Source organism: Pantherophis guttatus, chromosome 4, assembly GCF_059756535.1.
Source record: "Pantherophis guttatus breed Tessera chromosome 4, ASM5975653v1, whole genome shotgun sequence".
NCBI classification, from domain to species: Eukaryota; Metazoa; Chordata; class Lepidosauria; order Squamata; family Colubridae; genus Pantherophis; species Pantherophis guttatus.
In genome coordinates this window covers 106,402,446-106,428,116 of record NC_142066.1, presented here as the reverse complement: position 1 = coordinate 106,428,116, position 25,671 = coordinate 106,402,446, and the positions used below count along the sequence as shown (strand labels likewise).

Below are 25,671 nucleotides of genomic sequence, written 5' to 3'. Positions count from 1 at the left end.
GAAAGTTGGTGAAGGGCTAGGCACCCCCTCATCCAAATTCAAAATTATTTACTGAGGATGCCCGTCACAGAACCAGGCTGCAGAAGGACGGCAGAAGCCGGGTAAAGAGACAATACAGAGCCTACGAATTAACACGGCAAGGAAAACACCCTTCCCCACCCCCGAAGAATTTCTCTCTCAAATCCCCAAAAGTGGAATGGGACAGGGTTGCAATTCACCAAAACCACTGAGAAAGGAAGACACCCTGCGTAAGCTCACTCCTAGGCATGACACTGATTCCTTCGCTGGAGATCAGAAATTTGCTTCCCCCACTCACGAAAAGAGGGCGGAGGGCTGAGAAGCTTCGCCGACAACCAAACTCAAGCATCCTGTAAGAAAAGATTAAGCGAGAAAAGCCGCCGAGTCTTTGTTTTTACCCTCCTCCTCCTCCTCCATCCCGCCTCCGCTGCTGGCGCTGCAATTCAACGGGAGCGTCTCCCTCGCTTCTAAGCGACGCGCCACGCTGATGGCTGGTGCAGGAGGTCCGCGCTGCCTCTCTTCGACAAATGGCCGCAGGTAGGATGAAAGCTCTAAGCAGCAGAGCCATGCAAAAGACAAGCTCAGCGTAAGCCCCGCCCACTCAGCTCGTGGCACGCGGAAGCTGGCGAGCCCTCCCGCTGCTGTTGCATCTTCTGGGCAAAGCAGATTAGAAATATCTGAAAGACGATGTTGACGTAAGGGGTCAAGCAGAGAGCCCGGAGTGAGGCCCTCAGGAACGGGGTGTTGCTGCCCGTAGAATTGGTGATGGTGGTGAGTTTCAGTGCATGATTGCAGTGAAGTTAGGACCGAGGGAATGTGGTGGGACAGATAGATCTCTATATCTTATGCAACGTTTATTTATTGAGAGAGATGTTGCATAAGATATAGAGATCTACCTTATTGAGAGGTTTCCCTATCTAGTTGTGTCCAACTCTACGGCCTAGTGCTCATTTCTATTTCTTGTTTCTTGGCCAAAGGAACCAGATTGTCAGCCTCCGACTTTCTGCTTTGGCTGCCATAAGAAATGGGGGAGGGAAAAGAGGGGGAGGGAAGCAAGCTGGTGGATTGAAGAAACGAAACCTAAGCACCGAAGTGGCTATCGGGTCAACAGCCCAGACTGAACTCCAGGGTCCCATTTCAAAAGGAGGGATTCACACCCACCAACCTGAGGAACAGTGACCTCCCTAGGCCTAAGACTTTCCTTAATAACTACCGCCACTCCTCCGCCCCTCCCCTGGAGTCGTGGCTGGTGTAGTATCCGGAAACCTGGGGGACACAAATCCACGAGAGGGTCACCGCCCTCTGGCCCCAGCCAGGTCTCAGTGATATAAGCCAGGTCCGAGTCCTCCTCGTCTATAAGATCTCGGTTGAGGAGTGTCTTGTTCACCACGGACCTGGCATTTAAGTACACCAGTCGAAGTCCAGGGCTCCGCACTCTGTCGCCGTCGGGGGAGCAGGATGAGCTGAGGGGGCAGGAGGACGCCACCGCTTGAACGAAGTGGCGGCGCCCTCCTAGCCCCCCCTTCTCCCGACCTCTGCGTCTCCCAGCTGTCACAAGGATTGGAAGACCCTCTCTCCGCTGAGCCTCTTTGTTCCCTCCTCCTCCCTCCCTCCCCCCACAACCATCCGACGGGCCCAATTGCTGAACCGTAGGAGCCGCCCCCGGCTCAACCCTTACCACCCGCCTCCCGGGTCCCCTTAAAATTTGATTAAAAACATTAATTAAAAAACCCCTCAAACCACGCTTAGAAGCATGCCACCACTCGGGGTTCCAAAACCCGGCCTTGAGGTAGGCCTTCGATAAATTCGAAGGCCATGTCTGCGAGAGGGGGGCATCTCGCAGAGCAAGGAGGGTCGCCGAAGTGTAAGCCATAATAAATATGAGAAGTGGATGGAAAATAGCAACAGGAAACTGAGATGATAAACAAGAGGGATAATGATGGTAAAATAGGAGTCAACCCAGGCCGGCATAACCACCGCTCTCTCACAGCGGTGGAGAATCCAAGGCTGCAACGAATGAGTCCCGCGGAATCAGCCGCAGCCACCCTCTCATGGTGACTAGGTGGGGAATATCCACCGGCGGAGTCATAGAGCAGTTCCTAGGAACATGATGCAGCAGCAGTCCACCAGGATTCATAGTTCATCAGTCTGTAACTCCATAACTCTGTCCAGTACAACGAGACCAATAAGGCAGTAATAGAGGTGAAAAGATAAGATGTAACACTTTACGGTGTGACCCCAGGGAAGAGCAAGATGGATAATTATCACTTCCCCTCCGGCCAACTCCCTGCCCCCCAGATCTTCTTCAGGACCATCTGCCCCGCAGTCATAGCCTGTCCTCGCTGGGCAGTTACAGCCCAGATCTTCCCGGCCTCTCATCTCCAGTGTGACATTCACCGCCATCGACAAGGCTGCCACAATACCCGCTGCCTTAACCTCAGCGGATTCATCGGGGGGGCTAACGATCTTACAGCAGCCATAGCGCCTGTAACCTCCCCCGATTAGATGTAAAATCGCTGAGTGTCTGCAGCGTTTAATAGCGCCGATCCGGCCGGTAAAACTCCAACGGCCTCAGCGCGATTGCAGGGGCTGACGCTGCCCTCCCAGCGGCGCCCAGCTGATGCAATCCTCTCATCGCCGTCCCTGGGTCATCCGAGAGCTGTCTTCTGTCGGAGACGACTCATTTGAATTGTCAAAGGCTCAGCATATTGGGCAGGGGGCCGATGAGTGGAAAAAACGGCCTTCCCCCGGTTTCCTGTCACAACTCTTTCATCCCGATCTCAGCCGGCACTTCGGGGAACCGCCATCTCGTGCATGCGCAGCTAGGAATGTAAAAGTAAAAGTACATTACTCTATAAAATATGGAGTTTGGCTCATTCTTTCCTGGACTTTGAAGAAAGCAAGCCTGACATTAAGCTGAAACTCACTTCAGTCATCCCGGAAAACCACCGAGGGGACTGTAACTCAGATCATGTCAGATCAGGGAACTGAGGAAATGCAAATGGGAGCATCAGGGTCAGCGATGCCTCCATTTCAAACAGAGGAAGAAACTGCCGAATGGTTGAGAAGACTCCGACTCCCAGAGGAGACTGAGGAAACCAGATGGTCGAAAGGAGTAGGGAGGCTGCCGGACTGGGGAGAGACCCCCCAGGGTGTAACCAGCTCCAGACCATGTAAGGGGGAGGCAGTGTGGCTGCAGGAAGAAAAGGAGAAACTCATGCTGGCACAGGCAGCGCAACTCCTCCGTAATGTTGAAGAAAGCCTGAAAAACCGTGAGTTTTATGGGTTCCCTGTGGAGAAGGGAGGAGATGGCCCCAGAGGGAAGTCGGAAGAAACACCTTGTGGGGGAGAAGTTGAGGAAGCTGAGGAAAGAATATCTCAGGCTTCGGAGGCTCGAATGAGGGATGCAACAGGTCAGGGACCCCCAGCCTTGCAGGCTCCTCCCTGCAGACGTAAAAAATCAAAAATTTCCCCCCTAATAGGGAAATATGATGGAAATCCTAAGACCTTGGGTTATTTTTTGACTCAAGTATGGAACCACATGCAAGATTGGGGGGAAGACTATTTGTCAGATGCTGCTCGAGTGAGATGCGTCACCAGCGTATTAGAGGGAGTCGCAGCTGAATGGATGGTGGTCCTCCACAATAATGACTCCCCTTTGCTAAGAAACTACAACCAATTCATGGGAGCTCTTAAGAGGTGTTTTGAAGACCACCTAGCCGAACGGAAAGCGAGACTTAGAATGAAAAGCATCCAGCAAGGTTGGAGATCAGTGGCAGAATATACCCAAGAATTCCGCGAGCTGGCACCCTACATGACAGGGTGGTCAGAAGTGGCTCTACTGGAGAGTTTCAAAGATGGGCTGAATGAAGAGATATACAAGGATTGTAGAGGCCGGGGGGTTCCCGAAGATTTGCAGAGTTGGTATATAGCAGCTGAGGATGTGGAGATCAAGCTGGCCAGAAGCCAGCTTTTTCCTGGAGGGGCCGAATGTCAGCCTCCGACTTTCTGCTTTGGCTGCCATAAGAAACGGGGGAGGGAAAAGAGGAGGGGGAGGGAAGCAAGCTGGTGGATTGAAGAAATGAAACCTAAGCACCGAAGTGGCTATCGGGTAAACCGTCATCGCGTTCCTGATTGATGACGATGCCAGACATGTGTCCACCTGACCTCTGGGAGACCTTTGGATTGGGTGATTGATGATGAACAGTGGGAGGGGATGCTTTCTATATGCAACTTTCGCGCCTTTTGCTTCAGTTTCAGCTTTCTTAGTTTGCATTCATTTCATTTTCCAGTAAAAGTACATTACTCTATAAAATATGGAGTTTGGCTCATTCTTTCCTGGACTTTGAAGGAAGCAAGCCTGACACAGATTGTCTGAAGACATTTTCCATGGTCATGTGGCCAGCACAGAAATATGTGTGGAATGTTGTTATCTTCCCACCAAAGTCTTACCTATTAATCTACTCACATTTCCATGTTTTTGATCTGCTAGGTGGGCAGGAGCTGGGGCACTGAAACAGGAGCTCACTCTCTCCTGCACCAATCAGATCTCAAACCCAGCTTCAGCATCTTTAACCACTGAGCCATCATGTCCCCCAAAAATACACACATATATACTACATATTGTTTTTTTAATATAGTCATTTAAGTTGTGTTTTTCCTCTTCCACAGTTTGTTTCACCTGTAAGAGGCCTCTGCCACCCTGAGATTTAGGCAAGTATAATTTATCAACATCACTATTTGTGTGCAGAGACTGCATTATCATTAGTTTTCTTGTCTTTAGATCCAAGTTATCAAATTCTAGCTGAGTATGATCAATTATTCCAGCTGAGTATCGTATTGCAGGCACTGCCCAGGTGTTAATTGTCTTTATGATATTTCCTCCAGTTAGCTTTGATCTCAAGATTTTCCATACTCGATTTATGTATTTTGTTGAAATAGCTTTCTTGACTTGATTAGTGCAACAGATCAGAGGCTTCCAAGACTCCTAAGTACTTGTATCCTTCTTCTGGTGTTATTGCTTTTTTCAACTCTTCATTGTCAAGTTCAAATCCATCATCTTCAACATTTTTCCTGCCTTAATGGCTATTGTTGTACATTTGTCAATGCCAAATTGTATTTCAAAGTCTCTGCTAAACTCAGTGCTTTTCAGCAGTGAGCTCAATTTAGATTTTATTTTTCCAAACAGTTTAAATCATCCAAGTAAAGCAAACCCTTTTTTTTTTTTTTTGCCAATTCATTATCACAGTTGGCTTTGTTTAAAATGCTTGTTAGTGGCGCCAGCCAAAGTACAAATAACAGAGATGACAATGAATCGCCTTGGAATATTCCTTGTTTAATTTCAACTTCATCAAGTTCTTCTCCACAGGCCATCAACTTAATGTGGCATAGCTTCATGGAAGTCTTCAGGAATTTCTGAATGTTGATGCTAATTCCAAAATGTCTAATTATTTCTCAGTCCAGCTGTGTGGAACAGAATCAAATGCTTTCTTATAATCAATCCTAGCCATGAACAAATATGTTTGTCTTTTCTTTGAATTCTTCAAAACCAGTTTATCAATCATCAGTTGGTCTTTGGTTTCTCTTGAATTTTTGCAGTACCCTTTCTGTTATATAGGCAGCAAATCTTTATTTTCTAGATTTTCATAAATTTGGTTGGCAATAATGCCTGAAAGTAATGTGTATGTTGTGGGCAGGCAAGTGATTGGCCTGTAATTTTCAGGTTTATTTCCCTTTTCTGCAACCTTCTGAATCAAAAAAGTTCTTCCGGTTGTTAGCCATTTTTCACTTTCTGGTGTTTCCAAAACCTGATTTATCTGGTTTGCTAATCAATGCATTTCATTTATACCAGGGGCACTCCAGTTCTTGACATGATGATGATGAAGAAGATGATGATGTCAAGAACCGAATTACCCCTGGTTTAGATGAGCTGTGTGAATTCTGGTTGAAATCACTAACAAGTTTGCATAATAATAATTAAAATTTAAATAATAATTAAATTTTATAATACACATACAAAAGAAGCATCATAATTATTGCTTAACGCATTGTAAGCCACCCTAAATCTCCGGAGAAGGGCGGCAAATAAATAAATAAATAAATAAATAAATAAATAAATAAATAATAAATAAATAATGCACAACATCCTTGTCATCATTTTGTTTTTCCCCCAACTCCCCTGACAAATGTTGTTGAAGATACAACAGGGGCAATGCAAAGATAAATATACTACTATCTATATCATTTCAGTCTACAATTATGTCTTTTTTGAAAATTTACTTCACTTTATGACCTGGTACAAGAAATGTTACTTTAATTGATGTCAGCAAAAGGATTTTTAAAAATATGTGGCTATGATCACTTCATTTACCACAGTACAATACTATTAATATTAGATATTTTAAAATTCAAGGCAGAGTTAATTAAATAGTTGCAACTCAACATCTATTCAATGGAAAACTCTCTTGTTCATAACCAATGTCTAAATTAGAACTGTAACCCATGAGGATATTATTATGATTATTTCATTTCATTTCATTTCATTTATTTGAATTTCTATACCGCCCTTCTCCTTTCGGACTCAGGGCGGTGAACAGCCAGATAAAAAACATCTATACAAACATCACAGTTAAAAATAAAGTTAAAATAATTTATAAATTTGGCCCATAATTTAAAACTTGTCAATTAAAATAAATATTAAAATTTTAAAACTAACCCTAAAATCAGGACAGACCGGCTAGCTGAAAAAAATGAGTTTTTAGGGCCCGACGAAAAATCCGGAGGTCGGAGATCACTCGTATCTCTGGGGGTAGATTGTTCCATAGGGTAGGTGCCACCACAGAGAAGGCTCTCCTCCTGGGGGTCGTCAGCCGGCATTGTCTAGCCGATGGCACCCTGAGGAGGCCCTCTCTGTGGGAGCGAACCGGCTGGTGGGAGGCTATTGGTGGCAGAAGGCGGTCCTGTAAGTACCCTGGCCCTAAGCCATGGAGCGCTTTAAAGGTGATCACCAACACCTTGAAGCGCACCCGGAAGTCCACCGGAAGCCAATGCAGCTCGCGCAGGAGAGGAGTCACATGGGAGCGCCCTGTCGCTCCCATAATCCCCCGCGCAGCCACATTCTGCACCAGTTGGAGCCTCCGGGTGCACCCCAAGGGGAGCCCCATGTAGAGAGCGTTACAATAGTCCAGACGAGAAGTGACGAGTGCTTGAGTGACCGTGCATAGGGAGTCCCGGTCCAGAAAGGGGCGCAACTGGCGTATCAGGCGAACCTGACAAAAAGCCCCCCTGGCCACGGCTGTCATATGCCCTTCTAAGGACAGCCGCGCATCCAGGAGGACACCCAAGTTGCGGGCCCTCTCCGTGGGGGCCAATGATTCGCCCCCAATAACCAGCGATGGCGTCAGCAGGCTATACCGGGACGCCGGCAGCCACAGCCACTCGGTCTTGGAAGGGTTGAGTCGAAGCCTGTTTCTCCCCATCCAGACCCGCACGGCCTCCAGGCACTGGGACATCACTTCCAAGGCATCATTGGGATGGTCTGGGGTGGAAATGTACAGCTGAGTATCATCAGCGTACTGATGGAACTCCACCCCAAAACCACGGATGATCTCACCCAGCAGCTTCACATAAATGTTGAACAGGAGGGGCGAGAGGACCGACCCTTGCGGCACCCCACAAACAAGGCGCCTTGGGGTCGACCGCTGCCCCCCTATCAACACAGATTGCGACCGGTCGGAGAGATAGGAGGAGAACCACCGCAGAACAGTGCCCCCCACTCCCAGTCCCTCCAGCCGGCGCAACATGATACCATGGTCGATGGCATCAAAAGCCGCTGAGAGGTCTAATAGGACCAGAATAGAGGAATAACCCCTATCCCGGGCCCTCCAGAGATCATCCACCAACGCGACCAATGCCGTTTCCGTGCTGTACCCAGGTCTGAAGCCGGACTGGAGCGGATCCAGATAGACAGCTTCATCCAGGTACTGGGGGAGCTGTCGCGCCACCACACTCTCAACAACCTTCGCAATAAAGCGAAGGTTGGAGACTGGACGATAGTTAGCCAAAATAGCCGGATCCAGGGATGGCTTCTTGAGGAGAGGCCTCACCACCACCTCTTTCAAGGCGGCCAGCAGGACACCCTCGCTCAAAAAAGCGTTAATAATCCCCTGGAGCCAGCCTCGTGTAACCTCCCGGGAAGCCAGCACCAACCAGGAGGGACACGGGTCCAGTAAACATGTGGTTGCGTTCAGTCGTCCCAAGATCCTGTCCACGTCCTCGGGAGCCACAGGATCGAAGTCCTCCCAGATAACACTCTCAAGGCCTGCCTCAGTCATCTCGTCTGAACTAACCCAGTTGGCGGCCAAGTCTTCCCAAATCTGAGTTATTTTATCATCCAGATACTGTACAAAATCCTCAGCTCGGCCCTGCAAGGGGTCCTCCCGCGCTCCCAGATGGAGGAGGGAGCGGGTCACCCTAAACAGGGTGGCTGGGCGGTTATCTGATGACGCGATAAGAGCGGCAAAATAGCTAGATTTCGCCGCTTTTATCGCCACTAGGTAGGTCTTAATATGAGACCTTACCAGTGTCAAGTCAGACTCGGAACGACTGGCCCTCCAACCGCTCTCTAGGCGTCTTTTCCGGCGCTTCATCTCCCTCAGCTCCTCGGAAAACCAAGGAGCTAAGTGAGTTCGGTGCCGGGTCAGAGGCCGCAAAGCCCCGGCAGCCACCCTATCCCAGGTGGCCACCAGGTCATCAGCCGAGTCATGAGCTAGAGTCTCAGGAAATGGCCCAAGCTCCATCTGGAACCTATCAGGGTCCATCAGGCGCCTGGGGCGGAACCACCTGGTCGGTTCCGCCTCCCTGCGATGGGGTACGGCGGTCAGAAAGTCAAGTCGAAGGAGCGAGTGGTCAGACCATGACAAGGGTTCAATATCTATATCCCCTATATCAAGGCCACTCAACCACTGACCAGAGATAAAAACTAAGTTCAGAGTGTGTCCCCCCATATGAGTAGGGCCGTGAATTACTTGGGTCAGGTCCATGGCCGTCATGGAAGCCATGAACTCCCGAGCTACCTCAGATGTTTCACCGATGGATGGCAGGTTGAAATCCCCCATGACCACAAGTCTGGGGGTATCAACCGCCACCTCGGCTATAACATTGAGGAGCTCGGGCAGGGTCGTTGCCACGTGGCAGGGAGCCAGGTACGTGATCAACAGACCCATCTGCGCCCCACGACCCCACTTCACAAAAAGGGACTCACATCCGGCTATCTGAGGTACAGTGGTCTCCCTCGGATCAAGACCTTCTTTTAGAATGACCGCCACCCCCCCGCCCCTGCCCTGAGCTCTCGGCTGATGAAATGCACGGAAGCCTGATGGGCACATCTCCACGAGGGGAACTCCCCCCTCATGGCCCAACCAGGTCTCCGTGATACCTGCCAGGTCCGCTCCCCCCTCCTGAATAAGATCACAAATGAGGGGGGCTTTATTTACCACGGACCTGGCATTACATAACATCAGCCGGAGACTCGGGCGCTGAGACTCTAAACAGCCTGGGGAACGGGAAGAGCTAAGGGGGCCAGGGCACGCAATCGCTCAGAGATAGCGAGCATGTGCCCCCACCACATGATATGGCCCCCTGCTCCCGCCATACCTGCCCCTCCCACTCAGCATGTTAATAGAGAAGCCCTCACTAGAGGGCATTCTAACAGTCCCCTTTCCCCCAGAGTCCGCACCCCCTACGGCACCATTAATAGCAACCGGACTGGTCTGCAACCCCCGAGGGTTTTCCCCCAAAGCCACATAACCTCCCCCACCCTCAGAACCCCTTAAAAGTCTATTTAAAAAAGTCTTTAAAAAAACCCTCAATCCCCTTTTTGCGACATGCCACCTCTCGGGGTCCCAAGATCCGTCATTAAGGTGGGCCCTCGATAACATAGAGGGCCAGGCCTGCGAGAGGGGGGAATCTCGCAGCGCAAGAAGCTTTGCCCTAGAATACATTTTAACACTAGAGTGATAATACAAGTTTGGCCTAGACATGGCCTAGGGGTTTATAATGATGGTTTCAGATGTCCAGGAAGCAAGACTAAGTTAATCGGAAGAGTCGCCATTACCCTCTCACGGTAATGGGTAGGAGTCCTCACATTCAGTCCAGCTGAGGGAAACTATCCAACCACCCTCTCACAGTGGTTGGCCATCCTAATCAAGACAAGATGGAAAAGTCAGAAAAAGTCCGAAAACCACCCTCTCACGGTGGTTTGGGCTTCCTGGTCCTGGAAAGATGAGTCCCATCCGTGGCGAACGAAGTCTGGAGCTGGCTCCATCCATCCTCCCGTAACTGCCTTGTCCTCCATACAGCCAGGAGACAGGACGAAAGACAGAGCCAGGTCCCAAGCTCTGGGGAAGAAAGTCCACATTGGCCAATAGGCCGATAACAGGGCCAGAAAAAGGGAGGGGGGGAGGCCATCCATAGCGATCCAATACTTGAGCCGTCCACCAGCCTCTCCAATCCCAGATCTTTCCATACAACCCTTAACATCAGCCATGTATCCTTCAACCCCTGAGCACAATGGGGTTCAGCTCCCCCATTTCAATGTCAAGGCTTGATGTTCCTCTCCTCTCCTCTCCTCCAACGCCAACAACTCTCCAGCTCTCCAGCACCACCGCCCTCGACCTGGTTGCCACGCAGCAGCCGCCATCACCACAGCGTCGTCCTCGGCGCCGGCCACACCCAAGCTCCCAGCGTTCCCCAGCGCCCCCGGAACATCCAAAAGAAACCCCCAGGGGCGTCCAGGGTCAGGGGGGAGCTCGCTGGGCATCACCGCCGCTGCCGCCAACGCTCTGGCCGCCGCCGCCTCGGCCAAGCAGGGAGGAAAAACGGCGGAGCTGATGCAGCCGGGCTGTCGGCGTTCTTCCACCCGCGCCGTCTTCCGCTCGCTTCTCCCCAGCCACGAGGTTCCGGAGGGCGAAAAAGCCCTCATCAGGCTGGGGAGAGACTCCTCCAACTGGGAAAGGGGTTGCCGATGTTCATGGCAGCCCCAGAAGACCCCTGCCAGTCCACGAGCCGCCCATCCCTAGACGCGATTTAGACAGGCGTCGCCATGTTGGGGCATGCACAGAAAACGAAAACCGAAAATTATGTATTGCTTCTTAAAAGATCCAGCTGCTTTAAAGAGCTGCAGCTCATATACGTGTTTGTTTAAATATATTGTTAGTAAGATTTCCCCCTGGGGCAGCTACAAGTAGCTATTATGCTTCATTTAGAAGGCAACATGACTGAAGTTTCCCAGTTTGATTAGAAGAGAATATTTGAATGGCAAAAATGAAAACAATTTCCAGTGGTTAGTTGTTTCTGACAAAAACAGTTGCTTTTCTACATTTGATAATACTTTAATGCTTTCCACAACGTTGAATGTTACATCAACGGGACTGATTTACCAGTTTTCCTTACTTTTAAAAGAGAAAGATGGAGACTAAAAGGAGTTTGTTGACTATATGTAGCATGGATATTTATTTATTTATTTATTTTAGTCAAAAGATTTCTTATCACCACCCATCATATGGAGCATGATCCTGAATAACTTGCAAATTATCAAAACAGTAAAAAACAAACAAACATAAAAAGTAACACAAAAATTCTGAACTCCTTCAAAGCAACACATCCCTTCATGGAAGCTTTATTTTCAGTTTAGCTGTAGTATTAAGGGGAAAAACAAGCCTTCAAGACTGCATAGGTGAGGCTCTGTAAAAGCTGTGGGTCATCTATTTTATGATGGACTGGGATTCATCTGTCATCCTATCTTTTAGGTCTTTAAAGGCCAGAGCCAGCTTGACAGTTCAACAAGTTTCCCTCATAAGCTAGATTTTCCCCTTTGTGACAAGATAAACTTTTACTTATATTTAGAATAACTTTATTGTCACTTCAAATGTACACTAATCGGCATACACTAAGTGGCGATAAAAGCGGCGAAATCTAGCTATTTTGCCGCTCTTATCGCGTCATCAGATAACCGCCCAGCCACCCTGTTTAGGGTGACCCGCTCCCTCCTCCATCTGGGAGCGCGGGAGGACCCCTTGCAGGGCCGAGCTGAGGATTTTGTACAGTATCTGGATGATAAAATAACTCAGATTCGGGAAGACTTGGCCGCCAACTGGGTTAGTTCAGACGAGATGACTGAGGCAGGCCTTGAGAGTGTTATCTGGGAGGAGTTCGATCCTGTGGCTCCCGAGGACGTGGACAGGATCTTGGGACGACTGAACGCAACCACATGTTTACTGGACCCGTGTCCCTCCTGGTTGGTGCTGGCTTCCCGGGAGGTTACACGAGGCTGGCTCCAGGGGATTATTAACGCTTTTTTGAGCGAGGGTGTCCTGCCGGCCGCCTTGAAAGAGGCGGTGGTGAGGCCTCTCCTCAAGAAGCCATCCCTGGATCCGGCTATTTTGGCTAACTATCGTCCAGTCTCCAACCTTCGCTTTATTGCGAAGGTTGTTGAGAGTGTGGTGGCGCGACAGCTCCCCCAGTACCTGGATGAAGCTGTCTATCTGGATCCGCTCCAGTCCGGCTTCAGACCTGGGTACAGCACGGAAACGGCATTGGTCGCGTTGGTGGATGATCTCTGGAGGGCCCGGGATAGGGGTTATTCCTCTATTCTGGTCCTATTAGACCTCTCAGCGGCTTTTGATGCCATCGACCATGGTATCATGTTGCGCCGGCTGGAGGGACTGGGAGTGGGGGGCACTGTTCTGCGGTGGTTCTCCTCCTATCTCTCCGACCGGTCGCAATCTGTGTTGATAGGGGGGCAGCGGTCGACCCCAAGGCGCCTTGTTTGTGGGGTGCCGCAAGGGTCGGTCCTCTCGCCCCTCCTGTTCAACATTTATGTGAAGCTGCTGGGTGAGATCATCCGTGGTTTTGGGGTGGAGTTCCATCAGTACGCTGATGATACTCAGCTGTACATTTCCACCCCAGACCATCCCAATGATGCCTTGGAAGTGATGTCCCAGTGCCTGGAGGCCGTGCGGGTCTGGATGGGGAGAAACAGGCTTCGACTCAACCCTTCCAAGACCGAGTGGCTGTGGCTGCCGGCGTCCCGGTATAGCCTGCTGACGCCATCGCTGGTTATTGGGGGCGAATCATTGGCCCCCGCGGAGAGGGCCCGCAACTTGGGTGTCCTCCTGGATGCGCGGCTGTCCTTAGAAGGGCATATGACAGCCGTGGCCAGGGGGGCTTTTTGTCAGGTTCGCCTGATACGCCAGTTGCGCCCCTTTCTGGACCGGGACTCCCTATGCACGGTCACTCAAGCACTCGTCACTTCTCGTCTGGACTATTGTAACGCTCTCTACATGGGGCTCCCCTTGGGGTGCACCCGGAGGCTCCAACTGGTGCAGAATGTGGCTGCGCGGGGGATTATGGGAGCGACGGGGCGCTCCCATGTGACTCCTCTCCTGCGCGAGCTGCATTGGCTTCCGGTGGACTTCCGGGTGCGCTTCAAGGTGTTGGTGATCACCTTTAAAGCGCTCCATGGCTTAGGGCCAGGGTACTTACGGGACCGCCTTCTGCCACCAATAGCCTCCCACCGGCCGGTTCGCTCCCACAGAGAGGGCCTCCTCAGGGTGCCGTCGGCCAGACAATGCCGGCTGACGACCCCCAGGAGGAGAGCCTTCTCTGTGGTGGCACCTACCCTATGGAACAATCTACCCCCAGAGATATGAGTGATCTCCGACCTCCGGATTTTTCGTCGGGCCCTAAAAACTCATTTTTTTCAGCTAGCCGGTCTGTCCTGATTTTAGGGTTAGTTTTAAAATTTTAATATTTATTTTAATTGACAAGTTTTAAATTATGGGCCAAATTTATAAATTATTTTAACTTTATTTTTAACTGTGATGTTTGTATAGATGTTTTTTATCTGGCTGTTCACCGCCCTGAGTCCGAAAGGAGAAGGGCGGTATAGAAATTTGAATAAATGAAAATGAAAATGAAATACATTAAAATGAAATTTTGTTGCATACAGCTCTCAAAGGGTCACTACTATATACGTATACTACATATACATGATACCCTGTTTCCTCCAAAATAAGACATCCCCTGATAATAAGCCCAATCGGGCTTTTGAGCGCATGGCAATAAGGCCAAGCACTTATTTCGGGGTTCAAAAAAATATAAGACAGGGTCTTATTTTCATGGAAACACTGTAAATAAATAAATATGCATATACCCTCATATCCACACACATTGTATGACACAGAGAAACAACACAGTCTAGTATGGATGTAAACATGTACATGGCAAGAAAAACAAATCTTGGAAGTTTACCAGACGGATACCAAAGGGAACAAAGGTGTTACAGAATCTGGTAGTCCTGCTAGAAATACTTCCAGAGCAACAGAAACAGACTGTAAAGTGGGTGTGGGGCAGGTGTGATGCTATTGGTTCGGACCGGTTTAGGCAAACCGGTAGTGGACATTGGGGCTGGTTCGTTGAACCAGTAGCGACCACTGGCTGGTCACGCCCCCAAACCGGTCCGCAGCCCGCAGTCCTGCCATCCTTCCCTGACTTCCATGCGGCCTTCCCGGCATTCCCATGGCCAACTTGTGAAGGCAGGCAAGTGGAAGGCCCCGTGGAAGGCAAGCAAGCATGGCAGGGCTGCCAGGAAGGGAGCTAGCAGCCTACTAAAATTTTCAAATGCAGCCAGAAGTAATTGGGGTTGCTTTGAGAGCACTTTGACATTTATGTATACAAATTTGTCTGGGAGAGAATATAAAATTGAAATTTGATTATTTCTCTTTCTTTTCAAAAGCAGCTTAGTTTCCATGAAAACCTCCAGGCCTTCCTTCCTGAAATTGTCCCAGGGATTTTTTTTGTATGCACCTGTTAGTGAGATAATATTATTGCTCCAGAACACTGTCTGTCTGTCTGTCTGTCTGTCTGTCTGTCTCTTTCTCTTTTTCCATCCCTCAGGCAATCTTTAGCATCCTGTTCCTGGTGTCCAACTACAGGCATATAGTCAGAAATGCCTCCTTACCTCTACTCTAACTATTGTAGCAAAGTGCAACCATGGTTACCGCTCTTGGGGAAAGTATCTGGCATGCTATTCCTTTTTAACAAGAAGCATTTAAACCTTTGATTCATTTTTTTATTCATTATATCTGGGAATGCAAGGGAATATGCAAAGGGAGGATCTTGTCTCATTTTGAACATTCATTGACCTGACCTGCAAGAGAACAGTGGTTTAATGCCTCTACAGTTTTCCCTTTAGATTTATTATTAATTATTTTTTCAAAGGGTTCCTGCCACTGTGAGTTGCAGAGCAGCCATAATCATTTTTATTCTCTCCAACAAAAGCAAACAAACAAAAGGTAATACAATACACTGCTGGAATTATTAAGTGGACACCAGCTGAACTGTACAGTATGGAATGAAAACAAAAAAGTTAATTACTATTCACTATGCATTACATCCCTGTAGTAATATTGATAAATTATACATGTCAAGTTATTTCAAGTCAAACAAACTAACTTTCTGACCCAAGTCATGTGGCGAGGCAGGTGCAAGTTAAAGTCAGTTTATTACTCACTCAGTGTTCAACAATTCACCAATGGGGCTGGTACACTTTCCCTGTCCAGAACACCTGGTTCCACAAACTAGGGTCAAGCCATCCCTTGAGGCACAAGGACAAGACAACTACTCATAAAATCTGCAAATTAAAATCCAAGGTCCCAAAAGCCAAAGTGCAGTCCAAAATTTCAAAGACAAGTCTGAAGTCCACAAGTAAAATCCTTGGTTTAAAGTCCAAAAATACAGCCCAAGGCTCAAGAAACAGAATCCATAAAAGCTGGATCCCAAAGCAAATCTTATTGGCGGCAAACACACCTTTCCCCAGCATCCAGTTAAATCACCTATCCCCAGTTGTTTCTTTTGAGGAGACATAGGGTTGCTTCCTCGCGAGGAACTTCACTCAACTCTTCTGTGCCTCCTTCCACTCAGCTCTCCATGCTTGCAGATTAGGCAGGGGAGGCAGCTGTTCCTCATCAGAGGTGGTTGGAACCTGCCATCTCCACTGACCAGCTGATTGCTTTTGTAGGCAGCTCTCCATCTGGTCAGCTCCCTCCCCCACCAGACAGCCCTGAGACTGCCTCCTCCTCAGGCCCTAGGACACTCTGCTCGTTCTGAGGGGCCTGTGCCTTCACTGTCAGATAGTCCCAGTTCCAACTCCTTGTCAGAGTTTGTTGCAAAAAACAAATCCAGAAGCACACACAGATAAATTGATGCAGTAGGATTCATTAACTTCTTTATATACACAATAATACATGAAGTAAGCTTACAATACCAGATTCACAGTTTCATTTCAGCTCAGATCAGCAGGCAAGTTCACACAAACAGGTTTCAGTTTCTTTTTAGAGACTCAGAAGCTGCAAACTAAAACACTCCCTGGCTCCAGTCTGTTTCAGTTCCCAATTTGCTGACTTAGTTGCTATGCCTATTCATTGGCTGACTTTGTTATCATGTCTTCCCAGTCATGAATATTCTGACACTCCTCCTCTTCTAAACAGGAATCTGACAAAGCCATAACATTGGCGAAGAATTAAAAATGTGCATTGACTGATTATGTAGAAGAGAGCCAAGAATCAGATTGATACAAATTAAAAATTGGAACTTACTGAATGAACAGAATGTTGGCAAGGTAAAACAGAACATGGTCAATTTCTACAAAAGATCAAGGGGAAAGTATGTAAAGTTAAAACCTAGCAATAGGAGCATTTTAAAAAAAGAAACTGAAGACTTGATTTTGGTTGCTCAAGAGCAAGCTATTCAAACTAAAGCAATCAAGGCCAGAAGTGAAAAATCATCAAATGATTCGAAATGCTGATTTGAAAAATTGTCAAATGACTTGAAGTGCAAAGAGCAGAAAAAGCAGTAGATCATAGCTCAGCCAATGCAAGAAGATCACAGAAACCAATTATAAACAACAACATAATATATTCACCAAAATGATTCATTGAAACATCTGAAAAATTATATTTCAGTTGTGTGAACATACAGTTGAAAAAATAGCCAAAAATACTGTGGAGTTTTCAAATGCAAACTGATAAAATCTTGATTTATAACAGAATTAATTGCGAGAAGTATGAATAATTGATGTGACAATACAGGGAATAGTAAAATAGAACATAAAGAATTGGAAAAGATCACAAAGTATCAAGATCTGAAAATTGAAATTGAAAGATTAGGGCATAAACCAGCTGGGGTGATCCCAGTTCTTATTGGCACATTAGTGCCATACCAAAAAATTTCCAACAGTAATTAGAAAATATGGGCATTGACAAAATTTATATCTGTCAGTTACCAAAGATTGCACTGCTTGGATCCACGTAGATACTATGCTGATACATTATGACATGCTAAGTTCTTGGAAATAACTTGGAAATAACTTGATGTGTATGAACACCAGCTAAAGAATTGGCAGCTATGATTTCATATTGTGTATATAATAATAATAATAATAATAATAATAATAATAATAATAATAATAATAACAACAACAACAACAACAACAACAACAATAACAACCACCACCACCACCACCACCACCACCAAAGCACAGAAAGCTTGCTGCAGGCTGTGAAAATGGAGACTATTATAAAAACAACAGAAACAAAGGCAGAATATAAGGAAAAACAGTTGGATGACAGATCAAATGGATGGAAAACCAAAACTCTGCATGGACACACTTGAAAAACATTGAAGGAAAATGTGATAACAACTATACATGGGCATAGTTTAAGAGAGGAACCATCAAGAAAGAAACAGAAGTTTTAATAGCTGCTGCTCAAGAACAAGCACTGCATACTTATGCCATGAAAGTGAAGAAACAAAAATCCACTGACAATCCAAACTGCTGACTTTGCAACGACAAAGTTGAAACTGTTTCACACTTAATATGTGAGTTCAGCAAAATTGCGCAAACTGATTACAAAGCTAGACATGATCGAGTTGCTAAATTAGTCCACTGGTCACTATGTAAAAAATACAACATACCTGTATCCGAAAAGTAATGGGAGCACAAAGTGGAAAAAATTACTGAAAATGAGACGGTGAAAATCGTGTAGGACTTTTGAATACAGACAGATCATCATTTGGAACACAACATGCCAGATATCATGGTTGTCAAGGGCCAAAGCATACAGTTTATTGATATCGCTGTACAAGGAGATGCGAGAGTCGAAGAAAAAGAACTGGAAAAAATCACGAAATATCAAGACCTGCCATTGAAACTACACGGCTATGGATGAAACATGTAACAGTGATACCCATTGTCATGGGGGCACTTGGTACTATGTCCAAGAATTTTACAAAACACATCAAGAAATTGCAGCTTCCTGCAATAATAGCAGTGGAACTGCAAAAAACTGCGCTACTCGGAACATTTTTAAAAGATACTTGGTTGATACCTAGGATGCTGGCAGCAACCCATATCAACCATTAGCACCAGTCAATGGTATTTGTGAGACATTTTTAAATGATTAGTTGACTGAATTTCATGTCTTCTTCTTCTTCTTCTTCTTCTTCTTCTTCTTCTTCTTCTTCTTATTATTATTATTATTATTATTATTATTATTATTATTATTAATAATAATAATAAGTACCTATAATATTATTAAACAACATTTATTTATCCCAAGAAAAATTCCAAATCCAAACATCTAAATATCTGCCTGACATGCAACCAACCATAATAACAACACCTAGCATAATACCACAGCATTTTATCCTTGTGAAAGAGTTTCTGACTGAACAAAACAATTAACAGAGCAGAACATTAAATAATGTAATATCCCATTTACAGATTTTGATGGTACCATTGATTCTGAAGTCTAGATTTAATATTTTTTACTATCTTCTTCAAGAGACTGCAGGCAGAAATTATTTAAAATCCATTTTTACAGTAGTCAGTAAAATGTAAATTAATGTTTGAAGTGTTAATCTCATGTTACAAGTTGAAAACTAAGACTGAACTGAAATTACTTTCCTCACTGCAACTTTCCTCCATTTAGCTAGGTCAAGAATTTTTCAAAGCTCAAAACATTTATTTTCTCTTAAATTCTTGAAAGAAATACTCAGCGGAGGGCAGTTTACACTTCACATCTTTTGGGTGGGCCTACAGAAACAAGTGCATCATTATTTTCACTGATATTTGTAGCACATATAACTAATTGAGTAGGCAAAATGCTCTCAGAACAATTTGAATAAGTGGCTGTGGAAAAAAGAGGAAAATATTCTTTATGCGACTGTCGTGATTGAAAGCACAAAGAAAGGCTGTTCATCAATAGAGAATAAAGTATGCTTTTAAATTAATCCCCAATGAGACATTCTACCTGTCACAAGTAAATGCCTTATTCTCCATTATGTAAATAATATATGAACAGTGTGTCAGGGGTTAACTTATTCTTCACTTCTTAATGTATTCATACTTTACCACTCCCATAATTAGCTCCACCCATTGTATATATAAGGAGCTGCATACGTTCATTCTGCGCTTCTATCTGTGAATATTCAGTGAATATAGAATGCCTTATGTAAATAAAGAGAGATATATTTGAATTCTTAATTCTTGAACAATTTATTGAGTCTGATCCTGAAAATATCGCAACAATCTGGTAGCAGAGGATGGTTGAATTGACTCAATAAAAACTTAAACATGTCTAAAAGAGATAGGCCCAACACCAGGGCATACAGCAAAGAAATGGAAGCGGATCAAGAAATAATAGATGAGTCCACAAATGCAATTTCGAGAGAATCTGAAGAATACACCACAGAAGACGAAGAAATAATAAATAAAGATGATGACCAAGAAGAAAACGAAATAGAATACAACGAACTCAGGTCAGAGATACTAAAACTCCTAAAGAGCCAAAAGAGTGATGAAAGTCTTGTTGCGGACCTCCAAGATATACTAAAAAACAACGGAGCAGCGAGAGAGAAGCACATCGCTACTGAAAAACCAAAAGACTCAAAAATAGTAAGTGATATGCCTACAGATAAAAATGCAACGAAGAAGAAAACCAACAATCCCGTGCAAAATTTCGAATGGCAGCCATCTTGGTTTCAACGGACTCCCAAGATGAGTGAAGCAGAGCCAATCAGAAAGCAGGATTCAAAATGTCTGGCGCAAAAAGCCTTACTCGATACGAAAAATGAAAAAGAAAAAGTATATACCTCAGAAGAATCAGAAACAGAGAATGAAGAAGATTCGATAGACACACAAATAAAATCAGCAATGAAAACGCTTTTTGCTGCATTTGGGCCGAAACTGAAGATTACTAAAAAATCAACCAAAAGGCAAGCAAGCGAGCCAACGCCTCAAAATCTACCCGCTCCTATCCAGACGGCGAAAGCACCGACACCTGAACCCAGAGAGCCCTGCAGATACCACCCCACACTGCAGACTGATCCAAGAACCAGCGCCTTCAGCAAAAGAAGACGAGCGCCCGCCATCAACAGGACTCCCAAGATCGAGCCGGAGACTGATTCATCGGAAGAAGAACGAAGCGAGGGAGCTGCAGCAACGAGAACCTCTCACGATGACTCCAGGAACGAAATGAGCAACGCGCATGCGCGGGACTACGCAGACAACCCAGGAAGTCATGAGATGCAGAGAGAACCATGCAGACTCGTTGCGAGCATTCCCACGCCGTTTTGCAATTTTCGACATTTGCAAGACCACGGACTACCCCTGGTTGTAAGTAATGGACCCAACAATGTTGGGAATTTATCCAGTGACTTCCCAAAGCTGAGAATAGATGGCATTAATTTGCAAGAATGGTATCAGCAGCTCCAGGTTGTCTTTATGAAAGAAAACTTAATGTTTTTTATTACCAACCCCCCAAAAAGACCTTGGACTCTAAAGTTAGATTGCTTACATCATAGAGCATTTTTCCTATTAATTTCCAGTGTGTCCCCTGCCATGTATCACAGTATTAAGCAAAATCTGACTGTCTCAGAAATTATTCAATGCATGTTTAATTTGTTTCACAGTGAAAGTGTAGCCACTACCACAAGAATGTCTAAAGATTTCTTCTCTTCTAGGATAAAGCCAGGGGTTACCATAAGTGAACATTTAATATCTTTAAACAAGATTAGAGCAGAACTGCATTTAAGGGGGGAGGTGATTTCAGATCAAACGATGAAAAGTGTTATCATCAATTCGCTTGACCCATCATGGGATAATTACATGTCACACTTAGACACAATCAATCTAGGATACTTATCCATAGAAAGCCTATCCAATAAATTAATAGCTGAAGACAATTCAAGGAGAAGTCGTTATAACAACCAAATAGAACACAAACAATATAAAAGGGTAGCATTTCAAGAAAGATATCATGAAACATTTAGGTGCCACAATTGTGGATCTAAGGAACATAATAGGAGGGATTGTCCCAAGATTCAAAAAGATAGACATAGGTCAGAATATAGAAATAGGTACAACAACAGACAGTCTTCCAATGATAGACTTAGATATAGAAGTCCACCCAACTATAGAGAACATAGAGGGGGCAGAGATAACTCAAAGGATAGAAAATCTGGCTCACTGAATGGGCTAAACAAACATGACAACATTAACACACCACAACCAGAGAACAGTAATTGGCTTATTGATTCTGGAGCAACTAATCACACTACTAATAATAAAAACATGTTATCTTCATTTGTAGAAGATAAATTTGTAATCAAAGTGGCTAACCAAGAAAAAGTTCAAGTTATAGGTAGAGGGAATGTAACCTTACCTGGCTTAGGAAAAATAGAGGGGGTATTACTAATACCTGAAATTCCTCATAATATACTTAGTGCCATAAAACTAAGCAGAGATTCTGACATTAACATTGTGTTCTCAAAAGGAAAAGCAACATTAGAAAAAAACAAAATAAACATAGGTACAGTAATAACCAAAGGAGGTCTACCTTACCTAATGACAAAGGAAGAATGGTTACACAACATTGATTCAAATATGGAAAATGATAATGAAACAGATAATGGACAGAATAGTAACAGTGACAATGAAGAACGTGAGGTAACCCATAATCACAAAGATACACACAATGAAAAAAAACCTAAGATAGGTAAACCAATTTATGATGAGTGTGCTCATGTCTTACATAGGAAATTAGGACATGCCAGTTTTCCTGTAGTACAAAAGATGACTGAACATGCAGAAGGTGTTAAAATAAAAAATTGTGAAAACTATTTGGAATGCTCAGTATGTAAATCTACAAAGCTCAAAACTAGTCCCAGACCTAGAAAGTCAACGAGATCAACCAACAAAATTTTTGATTTGGTATATATGGACCTAGTTGGTCCACTAACACCATCAATTACTTATAAAAAACGTTATTTTCTAACAATTGTGGATGATTATAGTCGTTATGGATTTGTTTACACATTAAAACATAAGGATGAAACTTTTCAGAAATTTATAGAATTTTACAAACGTATAGAAACACAACACAATATTAAAATAAAACAAATCATGACAGATAGGGGATGTGAATTCATGTCCAAGGAATTCTCCCAATGGCTAAAAGACAGAGGGATGTTACATTACACATCTAGTCCATTTTCTGCATTCCAGAACGGAGTGGTAGAGAGAAAGAACTCAACATTACAAACCATGATTAGATGCACTTTAGAAGATGCTGGCTTAGGTAAACAATTCTGGTCAGAAGCCCTACAATACTCTAATTACACACAAAATAGAACTTGGTCCAGCATTGTAAATAAGACACCATACGAAGTGATGTATAATAGGAAACCAAAATTAGCACACATGCACATATTTGGAGTCACTGCAGACGTACACATACCTAAACAACTAAGGCGCAAAGGTGAGAACGTATCTAGGAGACTTAGATTCATGGGATACGAGACAGGTACAAAAGGATACAGATTTATCGATAATAATAATAAATTCATAGTCTCCAGAACAGCTGTGTTCCATGAACAGGCCAACTGGTCTAAAATACATCTTAATGAAATATTCCCAAACACCAATACAGATACCAAACTTCAAGAAAAAAGAATTAGAGAAGAACACAGTAACAATACACATAAAAATAAAATTAAAACATGGACAAACAACATAAAATAAAGACAGATTCATTAACTAAAAAAGAAGCAAGATATTTACATGACAATGATAGTAAACCAGAAAAAACAACCAGAAGTAGCAGAAATCAAATGCCAAATAAATACAAAGATTATGTAATGTATATGGATGGAGAATTACCAATACCTAACACATATGAGGAAGTGTTAAAGCTTCCTCCTGAAGAAAAGATAAAATGGGAAGCAGCCATGACTAAAGAGATGGATAGTTTACGAAGGCTAAATGTGTTCACCCCTACAGTTGCACCAAAAGACAAAACTATCATTGGCACTAGGTGGATATATAAAATTAAGAATTTAGAAGGAGGCAATACTCTATACAAAGCTAGATTAGTTGCACAAGGTTATGCACAGAAATATCCCGAGGATTATACAGACACATACTCCCCCACAGTAAGAACAGAGAGTGTCAAAACAGCTCTGGTTATAGCATCAGCACTCAACCTCGATGTATTTCAATACGACATACAGACTGCGTACCTACACGCAAAGTTAGATAAGGAAATATATGTAAGAGCACCCCACAGTCAATACACAAACAAAAATGAGACTTGGTTATTAAATAAAAGTTTATACGGGCTGAAACAATCTGGTAAACAATGGTATGATTGTTTAGTAAAAGTTCTCAAAACTATGAATTTCAATGCCACTACTGCCGACAATTGCTTCTTTGTTAAAAAAGATAATAATTCTCTAGAATTTGTACTAATCTATGTGGATGACATTTTATACATAGGTAAACATAAAGAAATGAAAGAGACATTTGTAACAAAACTAAATGAACATTTTTCATTGAAATCTTTGGGTAAAGTAAATAAGTATCTTGGTGTTCAAATCAGTAAAACCAGAAGAGGATTTAAACTCTCTCAAAGGGACAAAATCATAGAGCTCTTGAATAAATGTAACTTAAGTAACGCTAAGCCATGTGACACTCCCATGCAAACTGATTTTTTGAAGAATACAGAAGAATCATCTCCTGAATTCAAAGACAATACATTTTACAGGTCTGTCATAGGTTCACTCCTTTACATCTCCAATTGGACTAGGCCTGATATTGCTTTGCCTCTCAATTTATTGTCCAGACACCATCACTATACCATTGGGAAGCTGTCAAAAGGATATTAAGATACTTGAAAAATAGTTTAGACTTCTGTTTATTGTTGGAACCTAAAAATGTCAAAGAGCCCATCCTCACATGTTATGCCAATGCGGATTGGGCTGGAGATACCTCATGTAGAAAAAGCACATCTGGTTATATATTCTTTCTCAATGACTGTCCAGTTTACTGGTATACTGGCAAACAAGAGTTAGTAGCCACTTCAACAACAGAGGCAGAATATGTTTGTCTATCTAAGGCAGCTAATAACCTTGTATGGTTCAATGATTTACTCTCTGACATTTGGAAAAAACCCATTTTGCCTTTTATCATGCATGAAGATAACAAAGCTGCTATCGAAATATCTAGATCTGATGCCATTGGACAAAGATCCAGGCATATAGATATAAAATTTAAACACGTGAGACAGTTGTCTCAGGATGGATTTATCAAAGCAGTTCATTGCGAAACATCGGAGCAAATAGCTGACATATTAACAAAGCCTTTACCATCTAAGCAACATAAATATCTGACTTCTAAGTTACATGTATTATATTGTTCTGAATCTGAATGTAATTGTTGTAATATATCGAATCGGCATTTAGAGGGGGATTTGTCATAAGTAAATGCCTTATTCTCCATTATGTAAATAATATATGAACAGTGTATCAGGCGTTAACTTGTTCTTCACTTCTTAATGTATTCATACTTTACCACTCCCATAATTAGCTCCACCCATTGTATATATAAGGAGCTGCATACGTTCATTCTGCGCTTCTATCTGTGAATATTCAGTGAATATAGAATGCCTTATGTAAATAAAGAGAGATATATTTGAACTCTTAATTCTTGAACAATTTATTGAGTCTGATCCTGAAAATATCGCAACACTACCCACTTTGAGTTAGCTTGTAATTGCCTCAGGAAAGTGTACCGTTGTTCAGCATAACTGATTTGCTGTTTGTTTCCCCAAACAAGATTCTAGGTCAGTGATGGCTAATCTTTTTGCCATCGCGCGCCAGGAGGGGGGGCGGGCAAGGGTCGCACACGCATGTGCCCACGCGCATGCGCACACAACCCCACCCACCCCCGCTCCTGGCACATGATGCCCTGGTAGGCCCGTTTTTCTTTCTTACCTGGCTCCAGATCCTCTCTATGCATCTGGGAAGGGCGAAAACAGCCTTTCCCACTCCCTTGGAGGCCCTATGGAGGTTGAAAGGGCCCATTTCCCAACTCTCGGTGGGACAGGAAATGACATTTTTTGCTGTCCCCAGCCTCCAGAACCTCTCTAGGAGTCTCTGGGAGCCTCTCTAGGAGTCTCTGGGAGCCTCTCTAGGAGTCTCTGGAGGCTGAGGACAGGAAAAAATGTCACTTCCTGTCCCACTGGGAATCGGGAAATG

The 25,671-nt window shown here is 44.4% G+C and overlaps 1 protein-coding gene across 2 annotated transcripts in view; it reads right to left on the bottom strand.

Moving 5' to 3' along the window:
• Positions 1 to 15,738, bottom strand: part of GADL1 (GAD like acidic amino acid decarboxylase 1) — a 159,670-nt gene extending 143,932 nt beyond the window's left edge. Inside the window, exon 1 of one of the 2 annotated variants that reach the window (XM_060685809.2) lies at positions 15,590 to 15,738. Coding sequence is in view for 1 of the 2 variants with exons in the window: in XM_034404095.3 (XP_034259986.1) it covers positions 417 to 435 (19 nt within the window). In the remaining variant the exon portion in view is untranslated. Of the gene's footprint in view, positions 1 to 416; positions 662 to 15,589 lie in introns of those variants that run through there. The other variant, XM_034404095.3, reaches the window with a different exon arrangement.
• Between the last annotated feature and the right edge of the window lie 9,933 nt (positions 15,739 to 25,671).